The 17,515-nt window shown below is 39.6% G+C and overlaps 1 protein-coding gene across 1 annotated transcript in view; it reads right to left on the bottom strand.

The window, feature by feature from the left end:
* The window catches only part of anos1b (anosmin 1b), a 49,514-nt gene that overhangs the window by 7,617 nt on the left and 24,382 nt on the right, over window positions 1-17,515 (bottom strand). Inside the window, exons 3-8 of the mRNA XM_059340471.1 lie at window positions 12,222-12,284; window positions 11,369-11,576; window positions 9,893-10,077; window positions 8,055-8,184; window positions 4,256-4,349; window positions 3,450-3,690 (exon numbers count right to left, since the gene is read on the bottom strand). Of these exons, the coding sequence (XP_059196454.1) occupies window positions 3,450-3,690; window positions 4,256-4,349; window positions 8,055-8,184; window positions 9,893-10,077; window positions 11,369-11,576; window positions 12,222-12,284 (921 nt within the window). The remainder of the gene's footprint in view (window positions 1-3,449; window positions 3,691-4,255; window positions 4,350-8,054; window positions 8,185-9,892; window positions 10,078-11,368; window positions 11,577-12,221; window positions 12,285-17,515) is intronic.

Here is a 17,515-nt window from a genome sequence, read left to right on the forward strand (position 1 = left end):
TGTGTGTGTGTGTGTGTGTGTGTGTGTGTGGTTCTGTATGTGCCTACACTTAAAACAGAATGAGACAAAAGTAAGTTAAAAGCAGTTTCTTGGTGACCTGCAGACAAAATGGGGTTGAAGTATTTCCATTACACTCAAGATAGACAAAACATATGGCCTGTACAGCTGTACGTGTGTGTGTGTGTGTGTGTGTGTGTGTGTGTGTGTGTGTGTGTGTGTGTGTGTGTTACACAGAGTGAGCGGGAAAAGCCTGGATTTCTATTTTGGTGCATAATGTCAGTGAACATTATATGTAAAAGGCTGATGTATATTTAAAAGCACTGATTCAGCAGAGGTTTTTCCATGTTTGAATACTTCCTCCAATTTCTCCTTTTTACTTCAGTTTTAATGCTAAATCCCTCCAGTCCTGCATACATTCCTGGCTGACATGATATATGTTTTATACCCATCTTGGGAAAGTATCATCATGTGCTAATGGTGAGCAATAAAATACCAATGCTTTCTCTAATGTGAAAGAGGATTTTACACTGCAAAATAATGTTATTCTGTTCCCTGCCTACCTGTTGGGATGCCGCCGTCTGTGTGTGTGTGTGTCTAGATGCAGCTGCAAGTATGAAACACTAGTTAGGGGGCCTCATTTAAATTCCAGGCCTCCCAACCAAGCAGAACAGAGGACCAGACTAGAGATAAATGGCTCCAACAGGCTCAGTCTGGGATCGCCATCACTACTTAGGATAGTTATGTCCATATGAGTGCTCTGGCATTAAAACCTCCAAACTTTGATGTTTATGTTTTTAATTCTTTTGTCTCTTCTCTTGAAGTGAGCGCTCACATTAAAGTCGAACATTTAAATGGGTCCAACGCAGAAGGATCCTTTAAAAAGAGTGTTCAGTCACTACACAGGCAATCATAACTGTTGCGTCAAAGCTGTAATATCCGTGTTGTTTACTGTGATTATGGGTATTTTGGTGCTGCTGACTGGCCTTAGTTGCATTGTGAACATATTATATCACCATCACGCCTATAATCATAATAGAAAAAATCCACCCTCTTGACTGTTATTGTTGCATTAAATATAATTTAAAAAATACAGCAGGAAACCTGTTGTAATTCTTCAGAAGTTACTCTTTGAACAGAGCAACAAGGACGCAGCACAATTCACTTTATTTATCTGAAAAACCAACTTGTCATCATTCTTCTGCTCTAATGTTTGTATTGATTATTTCTATATTGTGCTGGCAGCTGCAGTAGTAAAAACTCATCAAGTCATATAAGTCTACCATTTTACAGATCTCATGCTTCACTTAAAAGTTAACTGAACACTCACTAATGCTCTCGTGCTGTAATGACTGCCATGCTGTCAGTCCATTCCCAGATGCTTTGACTGGAGTTAAACATGTTATCCAAATGCAGCAGAATCCACTTTTTTCCCTGTTGTCAGTCAATCTACATGGCTAAGTTGTCATTTTACTTCACCGCTGTGAAGCTAGACATCCATGTTGTCATAGCACTTTAACAAAGTTATGTCGCATGAAGATAATGGTATGTCTGTCTAAGGACAATATTGCATTTTCAGATCCACAAGAAACATGTGCACAACATGTCTGCAAACATAAAATGGAAAGCGTGCCAAACAGTGATTTCACGGTGAATGCGTCAAAACAAAATTTAAAGTAGTGCACATGTAAAATGTATGTAACTAGGATTGCATGATTTGGAAAACATATGATTATTTTGACTCATATTAAAGTTGCAATATTAGAGGGAATTATTATTTTTGCACCATTACTCTCATTGAAAAATGTATTCAAAGTATAACGGTGTGATATTTTTGCGAGGATATGTCCCAAAGAAAGACTTTTGTTAAGTCTGAAGAATACGATTTGTAAGCAGGGACATCTTGCAGCACCAACAATACTATATTCACGATGAAATTTTGACACATATTTTGCCTTTAACAATTATTGTGCCTCCTGTGATTTGGATATTTGGATATAGCTGAACTGTCGAAGAAGTTTAATCAACTCTCATGGTGTGTACGCTTTGAATATGCAAACAATTATGTACCTTACTCATGCCCATTATATAAATCTACAGGCTCAATTGATATGTCTGAATAGTTCTATGCCTCTACATTTGTAGGATTTTTTATTGGCCACAGGTGGCTCAGCAGGACATTGTTTAATTTGAGGTATGATTATAAAGGAGTGGTATTTCTTGGTTTCCTATTTACTTGAGGGATGCAGTATCTCAAATATAAGCAACATACATTTTCCTTTGATCATATTAAATTAGTTTTTCTAGTTTGCACAACCACCTCCATACAGTAGCTGTTTAACGAACCTGTTCTTTTTGAGCGCTGCAGTAATCTCATATTTCTGTGTGTGTGTGTGTGTGTGTGGGTTTACAGACCTTGTAAAATTGCTTGGGTGCTGGGAGGGTCTTGTGTATGTGGTGTTTGTGTACATTCTCCTTCTTAATTCATTCTTTCTAATTTGAATTTGGAGGTACTGTAGACGGCATTACCATCCATCCCTGTGTGCATGTGAGTGCCCAGTGCATTAAAAAGACCAAAGGGTCCTGCCTGGCATCAGTATGTGATGAGTTGGGAATGAGAAAGAGAGCCATATGGAGGCAATCCAGACTCAGACTCTGAGCCATAGATTAATATAATCTGAATGTCTTGTACAGCACCTGTAAAGCTCAAGTTTTTTTCAAAAGTCGAGACATCCGATGCACGGTGCTCACTTCAAAGGGCTGTTTTAGGCTTAAAAATTGGTTTTAGGGTTTAAGAAACAGTTCAACGTTTTGCTAAATATCATTTGCTTTTCTGCTCCTGGTCAAGAAACTGTCCTGCACATAACCCCTTATGATTTACAATTGAGATAACTCTTTGGTTTGCTTTAGAGGAGCTGGTAGGCAACATTTCTTACGTTTGGGCACAACCAAGCAAGTTTCCACCTGCTTGCAGTTTTTAAGATAAGCTAATTGTTTCCTGGCTGTAGCTTCATACAGTATTTATTATAAAAATAAGAGTGGAATGTATCTTCTAATCTGGCACGTAGGAAGGAAGTGAAAAAATTGTGTTTAGTGTTGAACTGTTCAAATTTGTTTAACGGGTGGCGTTGGTTTGCAGGGTCCCCAGAAGTATAGAAGTACAAATTTGTGAGTGAGCATGTGTGTAATAATTTCAACAAAGTGCAAAGACCAAATTACAATTCAGTTGTGTGTGCATTGCTGATGTGCAAAAGATGCATGCAATAGGTAATAAATAATGAAATCGGATAACAATTTCAATCAATGACAAATGACACATGTTCCCTGTCAGAATCCCACTTACAGTTTTATACAGTATATGTTAAGGGCAGCATTTGGATCATTGTGTGCATATAAATGTAGTGAATCACTGTATTTGTTCACTCATTAATGTTATAAAAATGTTTCCTTACCCCTTGAGTCACTCTGCTGCTCTCCTTTCTTCCCTGCTCTAGTGTGTGTGAGTGTACAGGATGTGTGTGCATATTATTGTGCACCGTTTGCGTGTGTGCACGCAGTGTGTGTGTGTTTTTGTGCGCTGTGTGTGCATGTCGAGACATCCAAGTCACTCTGTAGTTGTGCACTGGCAGGTCTCCCTCTCTGGGGGGCTCCCAGCTTAATAAGACAGCCACTGTGACCCCACTTCCCCTCAACCTGAGGAGAGAAAACAAAAAGTCAAACAACATCACAACGTGGATGTAAACATAATTATGGTGATAAAGTAGAAAGAAGGGCACTTCCTTATAAGTCAAGTATATGAGTACATGTTTTGGAACAAGATACAGTGAGTGGCAGTAAAATATGCAACACTTGTTTGTAAACTGCTTTCAATGTTGCATTTAATTTCTTTAATTTATTCTCTGTATGTGCAGTCAGACAGTTTGAGCAGAGGCTACAATTTAAGTCGTCACCTCTTGAGTGTTTTATTGGAATATTGCTGCTGCTTCAAGACATAGTTTGAACCTTTTATGACCTTGTTAAGCATTACAACACGCAAATAGAGAAGACGCTGTAATTTATGATTGGAAGAAGGTCATGGAAGAACTGTAATTTGCGTGCAACTAAGCCATCAGACAGGCAGTGACTACTCACTTGACCACATTTAATGACTGATTGCCTTCAATGGCAGCATGCAGTCCTGAAAGGATGCATAGCATTGAACCCAGCAAGGCCAATAGCATGTACATTCATCAATCTAATATTTGATCTATGGAGATACCTTTCTGCAAGCTGGGTGCCTGGTTGTACGCCATTCCAGTCGACAGTCTGGTTGCTCACTCTGACATTTATTGGAGGGTCTGGAGTTGAGGGGTCTGCAGAGAGAGATGGTCAGAGAAAATGAGAAAATGATATTACTTCTTCTTGAATTTATTACCTCAGTAAACATCTCCAAAGGAGTTTGTTGTCTCAATCACTACTTTCAAGTTTTATTCAATACAGCATGATATTCGTTTTTTTTAATTATGGTCCCATTTAGTGTAAAGCATAAGATAAGGCAGGGTATGCTAAATAAAGCTAATTGTAAAATTGTGGTTGCCTAAAAATGTGTTGTTCAATGTTTGGTTGTACTAAAAGACACTCGAAGGTGGCAGCTGTTTATTTTGAATTACAGATGCGATACATGTGCCAGCCTTAGCAGATAACTTGGTATCGCTCCTCAGAATGGCTCCAAAAAGCCAAGATGGCGATGACAAAAATGTCAAACTCAAGGCTTCAAGATAAAAAAAATTGGTGACGTAATGTTGACTACGTTTACATCTTTTATACAGTCTATGATTCATCTACATTCATATATCCATCCTGGCTACTCGTGAAACAACTGAGTCATAGACATAGTCTCCCAATGCCATTTCCAAGACTTGACCCGGACATCCGTTATCCATTATCTGGATATCCGCCGAAACCTTTGAAATATTGGCTGTTGCCCTCAGAGGTAAAGTCGTCATCAGACTGAGATTGGTTTCTAATGACTAATACCAAACCATTTGTTATTGATCATCTACTGTCATAGTGAAAGGGAAGTATTAAATCTATTTAGTGAAGACTAACTGGTGTTTAGATCTTGATTCCCACAAAGCAGAGGCTGGTCACCAATGTTTAATGTGCTGAAGCGGAGCAAAATAGAAGAAGCCATTCTGGGGGGGGAAGGCACGTTTCCTTTTAGTCTCATTCAAGTCTACAAAGCCAATTAGATTTACAGCATCAAAGGTGAGCAATACTGGAGAAGCCTGAAGCCATCCTTTTCAGTAGCTACCGCAACATAGACCAAAGGCGACCACCACTAGTCACTGTTTGCCTCCAAGATTAAATCCTGGGGCTGCTGCTCTTTCAACACTGCCTCTGTATCTCATTAGAAACTCAAACCCTATTCCTGTATTGGATTTAAACTACAAAATGTATCTGATTAGAACTACATCCCCCATGGCAGGCCTCCCACAGACCCCCGGTTGTGCTTGGCTGACACAGATGCAGAGATCAAAGTTAGGGCAGCCTATTAGGGCTGCACAACCTGGCATGTTTGTGTGTGCATGTGTGGTTTTTCTTTGGAATAAGCAGGGTGTTTCTCAGTGCCAGCAGAGATTTGTAGATCAGAACTCAAACACACTGAGGCCATTTTCACTGTGTGTGTCTTTCTCGATCAGCAGATTTCAGTCATTGTTTCATGAAATGAAAACATCAAGATGAGTTTTCTGAACCAGACATTCCATCATAATTGCAACTGGCAGGAACACTGCAATGCTAATATCTGAATGAACAGGAAAGAGATTTTCAAATTCAGATTCTCTGCCTGGTTAGCATCAGGTCACAGTGGAGGAACTCCAACCATCCTGACATCTGCCAGCTTCCTGATTTGTGATCCCTGACCTCCTGCCCTTGACTAAACAGACTAATGAACTGGAAACACAAGACTCTGACTCCTTCACAGTGTGTATCTCTAACCTTTAACCCCGGCCCTCAAAATACATACATACAAAAAAGACTGCACAGACACATGTGTCTTTTAGGAATAATTCAATATTTTGGGATATAAGTTGATTTGCTTTCTTGCAGAGAGTTATATCGTTACCACTCTCATTTTCTCTATTGTATAGTCAGCAGCCCGTTAGCTTAGCTTACCATAAAGATTAAAAACAGGGGGGAAACAAATAGCCTGGCTCTGCCAACCAGCATGTCTAAAGCTCAGTCCATACAAAAGTAAGCAGCCAGCGGAAAATTCAGGAAGTAACGTCTCCCAGCGAAAGAAATAACCCACATAATCCACTGTAAAAAAAACAAATTTTAGTTTTCACTGGCTCCTTAACCTGGAATTATGCTTCTGTGGAGATACACATGTAAATGTCATTGTGAACCTACACAGGGAAAGGCATTATAATTATCATGGGTAACCTTAAGCTCTCAATGGGCCGTTCACAAAGAGAGAAGATTCGCCATTTCACCGGTTAGCTTTTTTTTTTACACTGAACCGAACAACATAACACTGGCCCATTGTATGATTTTAGGTTGTCTATGACTTTAGATAGCATACTGGCATTTCGAAATAAAAGAGGCATGATGTGTTGCAAAACAGTGTGGTGTCTAGTGTGTATGTCCCACTACGTTGAGTGCTCCTTTTACACAGGCGTACATTCAGCTACAATTTCTACTTTCATTGTGAGTTTAATACTGGTTCATACCTTTTATACAGAAAGGTGATGCAAAATAATGATGCAACATTCCTGCCTTAAACAGGCTGTGTAAAGAGGGCTAATGACATGTAGTGCAGAACCACCACACAGAATCCTTGCCTGTTCTCTGTTTGCATGTCAGCATAGTAAAGTTATGGATATAAGTGATCTTCTAGTAGAGCACAGGAAAACGTATACCCTTTTTAAGTTGCTCTTATCTGAGCTAACCCCAAATTAACGTTTATAAATTGAATTACTTGTTTGTTTGAATGATGTACAGTGGTGGTTTGTGTGCACTGTCACTGGGTTGAAATTGATTTCCATATTAGGATTTCTTTTTCTTTACATTTTGGTTTGCTAAACATCTTTCCAAATGGACATATCCTAAATCCACAAAAAAGAAAAAAAAACACACATATTGGCTAACATGCAGCCTGGAGAAGTATAATTCCATCTCTATAAATAATGGACTGACATGAGAATCCTCTCATCTAACTCTCAGCAAGAAATCTAATAAGAGAATTTCCCAGATTTCCTAATAACTATTCCTTTAATACGTTGATGGCCACCAGGAGCTGCCAGAGAAGTTTCAGTATATCGTGGCACAGGTTGTACATTCTCTTTTTCATGAGGAATTTCACTATTTTGTGTTTTGTTGAAGACAGTGGAAAATGCTATCTCAGACACCTCTTCATAATCTCCCCATAAGTGCTCAACTGATAAAGGACCTTTTTCCAAAGCTCGGTCCAACCTGAAGTCATTATTCACATACAAACATGCTCTATCCAATCCTGGCAGGGGATTCATATCACTAGCCAATCCTGGCGCAACACCAATATGACCTAAGTCTGCTAAGCATTAGAGCTAGGACCTCCTACAGTCAGTGTGTGTGTGTGTGTGTGTGTGTGTGACTCACTTTCACTCTGTCTCACTGACCCACAACAGGGATTTGGCATGAAACCAACAGAATGTGTACCATATATGTATGTGTGAATATGTGCATGTGCAGTTGTGTATTTTTTGTTTCCTGTCTGTGTTTTATGGACTGCTTGGTAGTTTTCCCGCTGTGTGTACCTGATCCATCAACTCTGAGTGAAAGAGAGAGAAAGAACAGGGAAGGCGAAAACGGGAAAAAGGTTCCTGAGTTTCTGACTTGTCCTCAGAGAGGTGTAATATCTCTCATAAAATGACACAAATGGAGCACAGGAATCTGTGTTTTGCTCAGCGTCTCATGACAGAATATCAGAATTCAGCAGATAGTTTACAGAAACACGCTGGAGGAATCATCACTCTCTGTGGGACACTCCTAACAGCCCTCTAAAAAAATGAGTGCATGTGTTGAGAGTGTGTTACCTTTACTGGAGATGTAGTGCTTGCTGGGTGTGTTGAAGCCTCTGCTGCCTTGGCTGTTGATGGCTGCTACTCTGAACTGGTACCAGCGCTGGGGTCTCAAATCTGACAGAAGCACATCTTCAGAAAGTGTCTAAAAATATAAACACATCACATATAACTGACATTTTCAGTCTCATTACTTTTCTTTGTCCAACAGATACAATTATATTTGATTCATGGTCAATTTAAAAGGACAAGTGTGTCAGATTTAGTGACATCTAAAACAAAAGTTATATTCCATTTCTGAGACTAAATCCTCCTAAAGGCTTCAAACTGGTTCTTTAACCCTCTGAAAGAACCTGTAGAAACAGGCATTATCATCAAAATGTGAACTTTTCAGTGCGGTGCAGCGCGGAGCGGTGCGGTTACAAAAAATAAAACAAAGAAAAAAAGAAGTGCAAATGAAGTGAACAGATCACAGGTTCCTAGTTTCCATTAGCAAAAGTAACAAAAACAAAACTTGAAAACATTAAATTCCGCTCTCCTCAGCCCAGCTAGGAAGCCATGATTGATTTTGCTGAGACTAACAATTGTGTGATAAATATTCACTGAAAACTAAATATGCATGCTGTTTTCACAGTGTACAGGTTGTAAAAATGCATATAGTTCAATTTTTTAAGCATGTGGAGGCCCAATTTTCCCCCCAATATTCTTTACACTGTATACATTAATTCAATTTTTTTTTTAAATCAAATTGAATTAAAAAAATTGAGAAATTCAACCTGAATTTTTTTCTATGATGAATGTCATTATAACATATATGTGTTATTCTGTGTTATTATGACAAGTGTCTCTTTTCAACCTGGAGTAAAGTAACTCTTTACATGTTAAAATGTATTCATTTAACATTCTTCCAGGTCCTAGAAGATTTTCTTGATTATCACTAGAAACAGTGAAGCCCACTTTGGGTTACAAATGTTCCGTCATCTCTCACAAATCCATATTATATCTTCTTTCAAAAACACGACAGAGCCCTGTGTACTTTCAATCGTATAAGTTTCACAAGTTAATGAGGTGGAAAGTCAGATGAACACAGGCGGATTGGAATTCCATCTGATAATAGGGAAATTAACCGATTTGCTTAAATTATGGTTAAAATTGCTAAAGATTCACATGTTTTGTCTCCCTGACAGTGCAAATGTAATCAACTGCTTAAAATCTACTCTCTCACACACACACACACACACACACACACACACACACACACGAGCTGCCATCTATTTAAGTCTATAATGAGCGTTCAGTCATTCAGAGTCAGCCGGTGGAACGACTGTGGCTGCCTGTGGTTCCTATTTAAGCTCTGCTTATTTACCTAACCTCACACAGACACACACACATGAACGTACAGTGCACACACACACACTCACTCATAGGCACACACAGACGTACGGTTTACCCTGGCAGAATGGGAGACTGGCTGGGGCAGAGAGGTTTAGACAGCAAGGCAGCAGACTGATGAGGTGGAAACAGAGTCTAACATCCATCTCCATAGCTGAGAAGTTTCATCATTCGAGGCAAATTGAGAGTTATGAGTTAAAGATATGTTACAAACTTTGTGGCGCTGTTCCACTGTTAAAGGCACAGGGAACCAGTTTTATAGCGTCAACTATGCGTCATGTTGTTACATGGGGTTTGTGTCGAGTTATCAGCTCCCTACATCAACATCTCCACAGCTGATATGCCCAAATAAGGTAGAGAGGGTGAAATGAACAAAATTATACTGCATCTCCCTAAATTTGAAAAGATGACTAAAAAGTTAATTCTAATCCCGGTGAGAGGCTGTTGGTTACTGTAGTTACCATGGCAACAGTGGTCCATTGAGAGGCATGGTCTTCACTGGGATGAATCCCAACGTTCCAGCGGGACTGGAGCATGTAGACGACCGGCTCCACACTGACATTGAACTTTGACACCCACACCACCTTCATGTGACCCTCTGAATCCTCCACGAAGCTCATCTCTCTGCGAGGCTTAAGAGGAACACCTGCAAGGAAATCATTATTATTAATTTTTAAAAGGCAGTCACATAACAGTTTGCACGGAGGGCTGCTTGAGTGTGAAAGAGGAGTCCCTCTGGTGCTCTTCACATGGGAGAGCCCACGAGATTATAGTTGTTGTGGAAATCTGAGGATCTAGAGGATAATTTTGTCACAGTAGCAGTTGAAGACATGCCTTCAGACTTTCATCAGGCCCAGCTCAAACCTATCACATGATCAGTATGGACAAGTAAGTAGTCACATGATGATTAATGTAAATATGTAAGGTCGCATGAAAGTGTGATGTGTTCAGCAGGGGATTTGAGGGCAAAACTGTGATAAACAAATAGAGGAATATATACAAAACATTAAAAAATCTTTAAGTTTTTTTAGTAAACACAGGCAAGGCAACATTATGGTGTTTCCAAAGGACCATTGAGAAATTTTTTTTGGGACATATAAAGTGTGACAGGATGTCTCAAAGGCCATAATATCTAATTATTAAAGAGCGCATGGTATACAGACTTTTAGAATTGATGAGTAAATCAAAAAAACATTTATAAATTAAAAAAAAGTATTATTCTCAGTGATCAGGCAGTGATTGTTATTGACAGGCACTCACTAAAAATGACTTAATCAGTGGTTTAAAGTTTCCACATCAGAAAGAAATTGTCACAACATATACATCACTCAAACAATATTTCCTTGTGTTTAATTATTATGGCTGCCCAATCTTCACCACAGAGGCGTCTGAGGCAGTTTGTATTTCTGTCTTGCTCCACACAGACTTAAGCTGGAGCTTTTAACCACGACGGGGCCGTCTGGGACTTCAGTTGCAGTCAAGCAGGCAGTATTTAAGGATCTTTATTACATTAAATTACATTTCATTCATTTGGCAGACACTTTGACCAACGCAACTCACAATAAGTACATTTAAACACCATAGGAACAAGAGCTAGATGTTGTGAAGTGAAGTGCATGCTCCACAAAGAAACAACTAAAAGCATGTTCAGTGTTACAGAAAACACACACAGGTAACCAATGAAATAATATCAGCAGTAGGGCTGCACAATTTAATTCAGTTTTTATCAAAAAGTGTAATATGGACTAGTGCAATATCCAAACAATAGGATTTTAAAATATGTGTCAAAAACATTCTGAATTAAGTATTGTGGCGCAACAAGATGTTCCAGTCTACAAACTTATCTACAGAGTTACATTTTCTATCAGTGTAGCAGCCACTTATAAAAAATAATGCCCACAATATGTAACAAACAGAAAGTCCCAACCTGCATTTACCTTTATATAGATTGGCTGGGGCTTGGCAAGTGTGTCCGCAGCCATTAGGGCAGCATTTCCTGGGGGAGGGACAATGCTGGTCTGATGAGCAGCTCTCCACGCAAGCTGCGGCGAATCCGGTGGCTCGCTGAGGCGGAGGGCAGTCCCCCTGACGAGACGACCTCAGAGAGGTCAGAAACTCCCTGCTCGTCACACACTCTGTCTGCTTCTGAGAAAAAAGAACAGGGGGTAATTGTTATTATTATAGTTGACACACAACGGAAATAATACGTAATGTATAAACACACATGTGAGGGCAGAAAAACACAGAGCAGAGGTGAAAGTGTTTTCTTTGGTAAACTCCTACTGACTCTTTGAAGGCAGCCTGCTCTGAAGGGGGTGCATGTGTGTATTACTGTGCGTGTGCACATGGCTGCAGATCATCAAAATGTAAACACAGGCTTTAGCTAATAGCTCTGAATTACCCTGTGTTCCCAACCAGTCAGCCAGTCAGCCATCCAGCCAGTAACATGCTTCAGCTATTGTGATGAAAAAGTAATCTGAAGAACACAGCGACTGGCTTTACAAATAATCATTTAGGGTCACACACACAATATACACACATAACTCTCGTGTATACATTCGAAAGCTCACAAACATGTTATTCATAACACACATAAGCTTGCATAAACACACACAGGAATGCTCATTTATGGCATACAGAGTCAGAAAACAGCTTCATGGTGCCAACAAAATCAAGTTTCTTGTGCAGGACTGACACAGCCACCAAGGGTGTGACACACACACACATACACATACACACACACACACACACACACACACACACACACACAGCGCTCTGTTTCCGTCTTACCTCACAGGACTTTGGAGAAAGAACCTTCCTGGTTTCCCACAGTTCTTTGCATGGCTGTAGGCACTAAACACAAACAAACAAATAGGAATAAACAAAACATTAGGCTTCAGGCTATATGGACTAAATACATTTAAAACCTTGTTATAGAAATAGTTTTTCAATAATATACTTATTTGTTTTCTGGTTGGAGAGGATCGATATGAAGCTACAACAAGGTAGCTTAGCTTTCCACGTAGACTGGAAAAAGCTCACTAATTGACATTTCCTTTTTTCTTAACTTGAAATAATTTTCTTGTTTTTTTTCTTGGCGTGTCTGTTCACACTGCTTAAAACATGGGGATATTTTGCTGTGTGTGTCATATAAAGTATAAGAACTTGCCAACAACGTGTGGTTTAGTTTCAGTTTTGTTTTTGTGGTGGATATTAACACAATGGGTTTTTTTTCTCTGCTGTTTTTCTCCATTCACCTATACAGACTTTATTGCTGTTCCTAAATGCTTAAAGGTTATTCTGTTGGTTTTTGTAATAAAAACAGACATTAGTGTAACTTTGCACATATATCTTTGCCAGCAAATTCTCTTACTTATTAACCTCGTGTGGGCAGTCTGCTTGCAGTAAATTGGTTGTTGATACATTTTGATGTGTAATTACAGCCATTATCGGCATGAGTATGTACTTTATTGTATTGCGTTTTTATTATATTAAAACAATTTCTTTGATTGTATCATTGCTACAGACTACAGTCAAAATAAATCTGTGTTTAGCCTGAATATCTAACAATTAATTATAATAGTGGTAATGGTTTAACTCTACACCAGAAAGTTAGAAAAAGCATAGTGTTCCTTTAAATAGCAGAGGTTTAAAGAAGTACAAGAACGAAAAAGTGTTGCAACAAGGATAAATGACAAAGTGTCAGAGGGTTTTCACATTTGCACAGCTCTCTGTGTTTAAGCAGGTAGGGAATACACACTCCCAGATCACACATGCACACACTCATCTGGTTTGCCACCTCAGTGAACTGGTGAATGATGGCTCTTACCAAATTAAAACCAGACAACATATAAAAACTGCGGTTTAACCCCCAACCTCCTCCCCTCTCTGTTCTCACTCCCTCTGCCTGTCTCCCTCAGCTCCCCAGTGTGCCTGGCTTCAATCATTTCTCCAATTTATTCCATCTCACTGATTCCAGGGGAACAAACAGAATAAACAAAAAGCCATAAAAACTTCATCTTCTGCACAAATAAATGGCTACTGTTGGATGAAGAAGTCTTCTCCAAATCCCCAGCTGTTTAAAATAGGTTAATTTGCAGACTGGTGACTTTGAATACCTTTAGGGTTATCACCGCACTTGAGCTTTGCATTACAAACCATGTCAACTTTCATTTCATGTTTAAAACAAAAGACAAACTCTTCATAGTAACTAGTCACTGGGGCTCATGAAACATTAACAAAGCCAGGGAAGCCACATGTGTTGGTTTCTTTTACCTGTGTATCATAAAATGGAGCCTCAGCGTGAAGGATGATAGCTGTTTAATGTTGTACAGTCGGCTCATTTAATTCCAGTCATGGAAGAAAAAGTTTGAGTTACGTTAAAGTTTTACTCCACCCCAAAATCTCCCTATAGAGCAACAAACACTCAAACAGTAAAACGTTCTTAGTGTGGTTCTCCACAGGGCTGCAGGCAGTTTAGACTGATGCAAGTTAGAATGAATTCCAATAGTAGCATTCTAAAAATCTAAATGCTGACAGAAACTATTTAAACCCCTTCTCCTATATTCATTCATATGTTCAATATGTCTCATAGTTTCATCAAAATCAGTGCATATCTTTAAAAACAACTGCTTTAATCACTATTTAATGATTTTATAACTTAAACTTCGTGAGTTCTATGATTATTTTACTCTTTTATATGTTGTCTGATAAATTGGTCAACAAATATATGAATATAGTTTGTTTGCTTGCGATTTCTCAGGTTGCTCCCTACTTCAGGCATGTTTCAATATACTGTAATTCGTGAACTAGCACATGCATTAATCTGCAGACCATAAAAGCCAGTTAAGCACTTATTTGCATTCTTTAAATCTTCTTCTTCTTAGAATTAATAAGTCTGAAATGTTTTTGCAATTATAGGATTATACAACGATTTTAAAGTTGAAACTATATGTGGTGGTAAAAACATGCAGTAGTGTTCAAAATAATAGTCTAATGTGACTAACCAGATTAATCCAGGTTTTAAATATATTTTTTATTGCTACATGGTAAACAAGGTACCAGTAGGTGCAGTAGATTCTCAGAAAACCAACAAGACCCAGCATTCGTGATATGCACGCTCTTAAGGCTGTGCAATTGGGCAATTAGTTGAAAGGGGTGTGTTCAAAAATATAGCAATGTGGCATTCAATCAGCGAGATCATCAATTTTGTGAAAAAACAGGTGTGAATCAGGTGGCCTCTATTTAAGGATGAAGCCAGCACTTGTTGAACATGCATTTCTCTTTGAAAGCCTGAAGAAAATGGGTCATTCAAGACATTGTTCAGAAGAACAGCGTACTTTGATTAAAAAGATGATTGGAGAGGGGAAAACTTATAAAGAGGTGCAAACAATTATAGGCTGTTAAGCTAAAATGATCTCCAATGCTTTAAAATGGAGAGAAAAACCAGAGACACGTGGCAGAAAACAGAAGACAACCATCAAAATGGATGGAAGAATAACCAGAATGGCAAAGGCTCAGCCAATGATCAGCTCCAGGATGATCAAAGACAGTCTGGAGTTACCTGGAAGTGCTGTGACAGTTAGACGATGTCTGTGTGAAGCTAATCTATTTACAAAAAAACCCTGCAAAGTCCCTCTGTTAAAAAAAGGCATGTGCAGAAAAGGTTACAATCTGCCAAAGAACACATCCACTGGCCTAAAGAGAAATGGAGGAACATTTTGTGGACTGATGAGAGTAAAATTGTTCTTTTATGGTCCAAGTGTAAAGATCACCAGTACTTGTAGAGTAGAACCCAAAAGCATGACACAGAGACAGGAGATCATCAGAAAACTCAGTTTACTTAAATGTTCAGGCAAAAAGGTAAAAACCAGGAGATCAGTCCAAACAGGCAAACGACAAGGGGCAGGCAGGTTCAGAACAGGTAGATCAGGCAAAAAAAACAGACTAGGGTACACTGGAAGGCTTGGTGAAAACACAAGACCATCTGGCAGAGAACAACTGGAAGTGGACCAGTATAAATACAGGGGAACTAATGAGGGAATGGCCTGCAGGTGAGGAGATGAGCTGGGAAACCCAGGTGAAGGGAATTAACTGATTGCCTGGCAAGTGGGAGTGGCAGGATCTGAAATGACGGGAGTAATGATATGGCATAAAAACAAAATGAACTGAATATACCGTATTTTCCGGACTATAAGTCGCTCCGGAGTATAAGTCGCACCAGCCATAAAATGCATAATAAAGAAGAAAAAAACATATATAAGTCGCACTGGAGTATAAGTCGCATTTTTGGGGGAAATTTATTTGATGAAATCCAACACCAAGAACAGACATTTCATCTTGAAAGGCAATTTAAAATTAAAATAGAATAGAGGCAACAACAGGCTGAATAATTGTACCGTATGCTTACGTTACATAACTGAGAACGTGCCTGGTATGTTAACATAACATAACATATTAAGAGTTATTCTGATAACTATAGCATAAATAACATGCTAAGAAGTTTACTTCACCATCTGTGTCACTCCAAATGACTAAAATCCAGTGAAATCTTCATCCTCGGTGTCACTTTGAAACAACTCCGCTAACTCCGGAGGTAGAAGATGCAGCGCTTCATCTTCTCCGTCGCTTACGTCAGACTCATCGTCAGTTGCAGTTCCAGTTATTCCAGCCTTTCTGAATCCTGACAGAATGGTTTCGGTTGTCACCGAAGCCCATGCTTTGTCGATCCATCCAATGACTTCCAGGAAAGTCGCACGGCGCATTCTCCCGGTTGCCGTGAAGCTGTGCTCTCCATCCATCATCCACTGCTCCCACAGGTTACGCAGGACTGCCTTAAAGCTCCTATTCACGGAGATATCAAGTGGCTGGAGTATTTTGTTTAAGCCTCCAGGGATGATGGCAGGTATGGAGTTGAAAATGTTTAATTTATTTTTGAACTGTGGCGTGATGTGCGCTCGCATGCTATCCATCACAAGCAGAGCTTTGCGTGCTCTAAAGAAGCCATCCGGACGCTTAGTGTAGCACTTTGTAAGCCATAAGTTCATCATTTCTTGATTCATCCACCCTTTCTCATTCACGGCGACTACAACTGGGGGGGATTCGATTTTTGGCATAGTTTTTCGTTTGAAAATGACCATTGGTGGCAATTTTGATCCATCTCCACAACATGCCAGCACCACTGTGAAGTGTGATTTCTCATGACCAGTTGTTACTATATTCACAGTCTTTTGCCCTTTCTCTGCAACACTTCGGCCCATGGGAATGTCAAACGTGAGGGGGACCTCGTCCATGTTAATAATATGATCCGGTGTCACGTTGTGCTCACTTACATGCCTCTCAATGAACTCACGGAAACTGTCGGCCTTGACTTGGAAGTCTGCTGGCAGTTTTTGGGACATCGTTGTCCTTGCTCTGATAGAGAGGCGATTGCGTTGCATGAAGCGATAGCACCAAGAAGGTCCTCCTGCAAAGTCATTTATATTCATCTCCTTGGCAAATACTTGGGCTTGGAGACGCAACTGCACTGTTGACATGCCTCTCCCGGCAGCACGTTGTTCAAGCACCCATGTGCGAACTCGTTCCTCTAGCTGTGGCCACCTAGCTTTTAGCCCGCGGTTGGCTTTTTTTGTTTTTTTCATTTCAGTTAGCGTAACCTCCGCTTTTCGCCAGTCCCTTACAAGTTTCTCGCTAACTCCAAACTTTCTTTCTGCTGCTCGATTACCGTTTTCGGCTGCATATTTTACTACTTGCAGCTTGTAATCTGCAGAATATGATTTTCTTTTCGGTGCCATTTTTGTTAAGCCCTTCTCAGTTGTTTTTTAAAGGTTAAAGCCAATGTTGAAATTATCAACACAGGCCTAGAGCGCCCTCTTGCGGTTTAGTGTGAAAATAACATGTGAAATGATATACCGGTAATAATGTGTTAATAATTTCACACATAAGTCGCTCCAGAGTATAAGTCGCACCCCCGGCCAAACTATGAAAAAAACTGCGACTTATAGTCCGGAAAATACGGTAACTAAGAATTGCTGAAAACCCTGACACCAAGGGCCGCAGACAGTTTGTGAGACGACCCCCAAACT

This window comes from Centropristis striata, chromosome 9 (assembly GCF_030273125.1).
Source record: "Centropristis striata isolate RG_2023a ecotype Rhode Island chromosome 9, C.striata_1.0, whole genome shotgun sequence".
Classification (NCBI taxonomy): Eukaryota; Metazoa; Chordata; class Actinopteri; order Perciformes; family Serranidae; genus Centropristis; species Centropristis striata.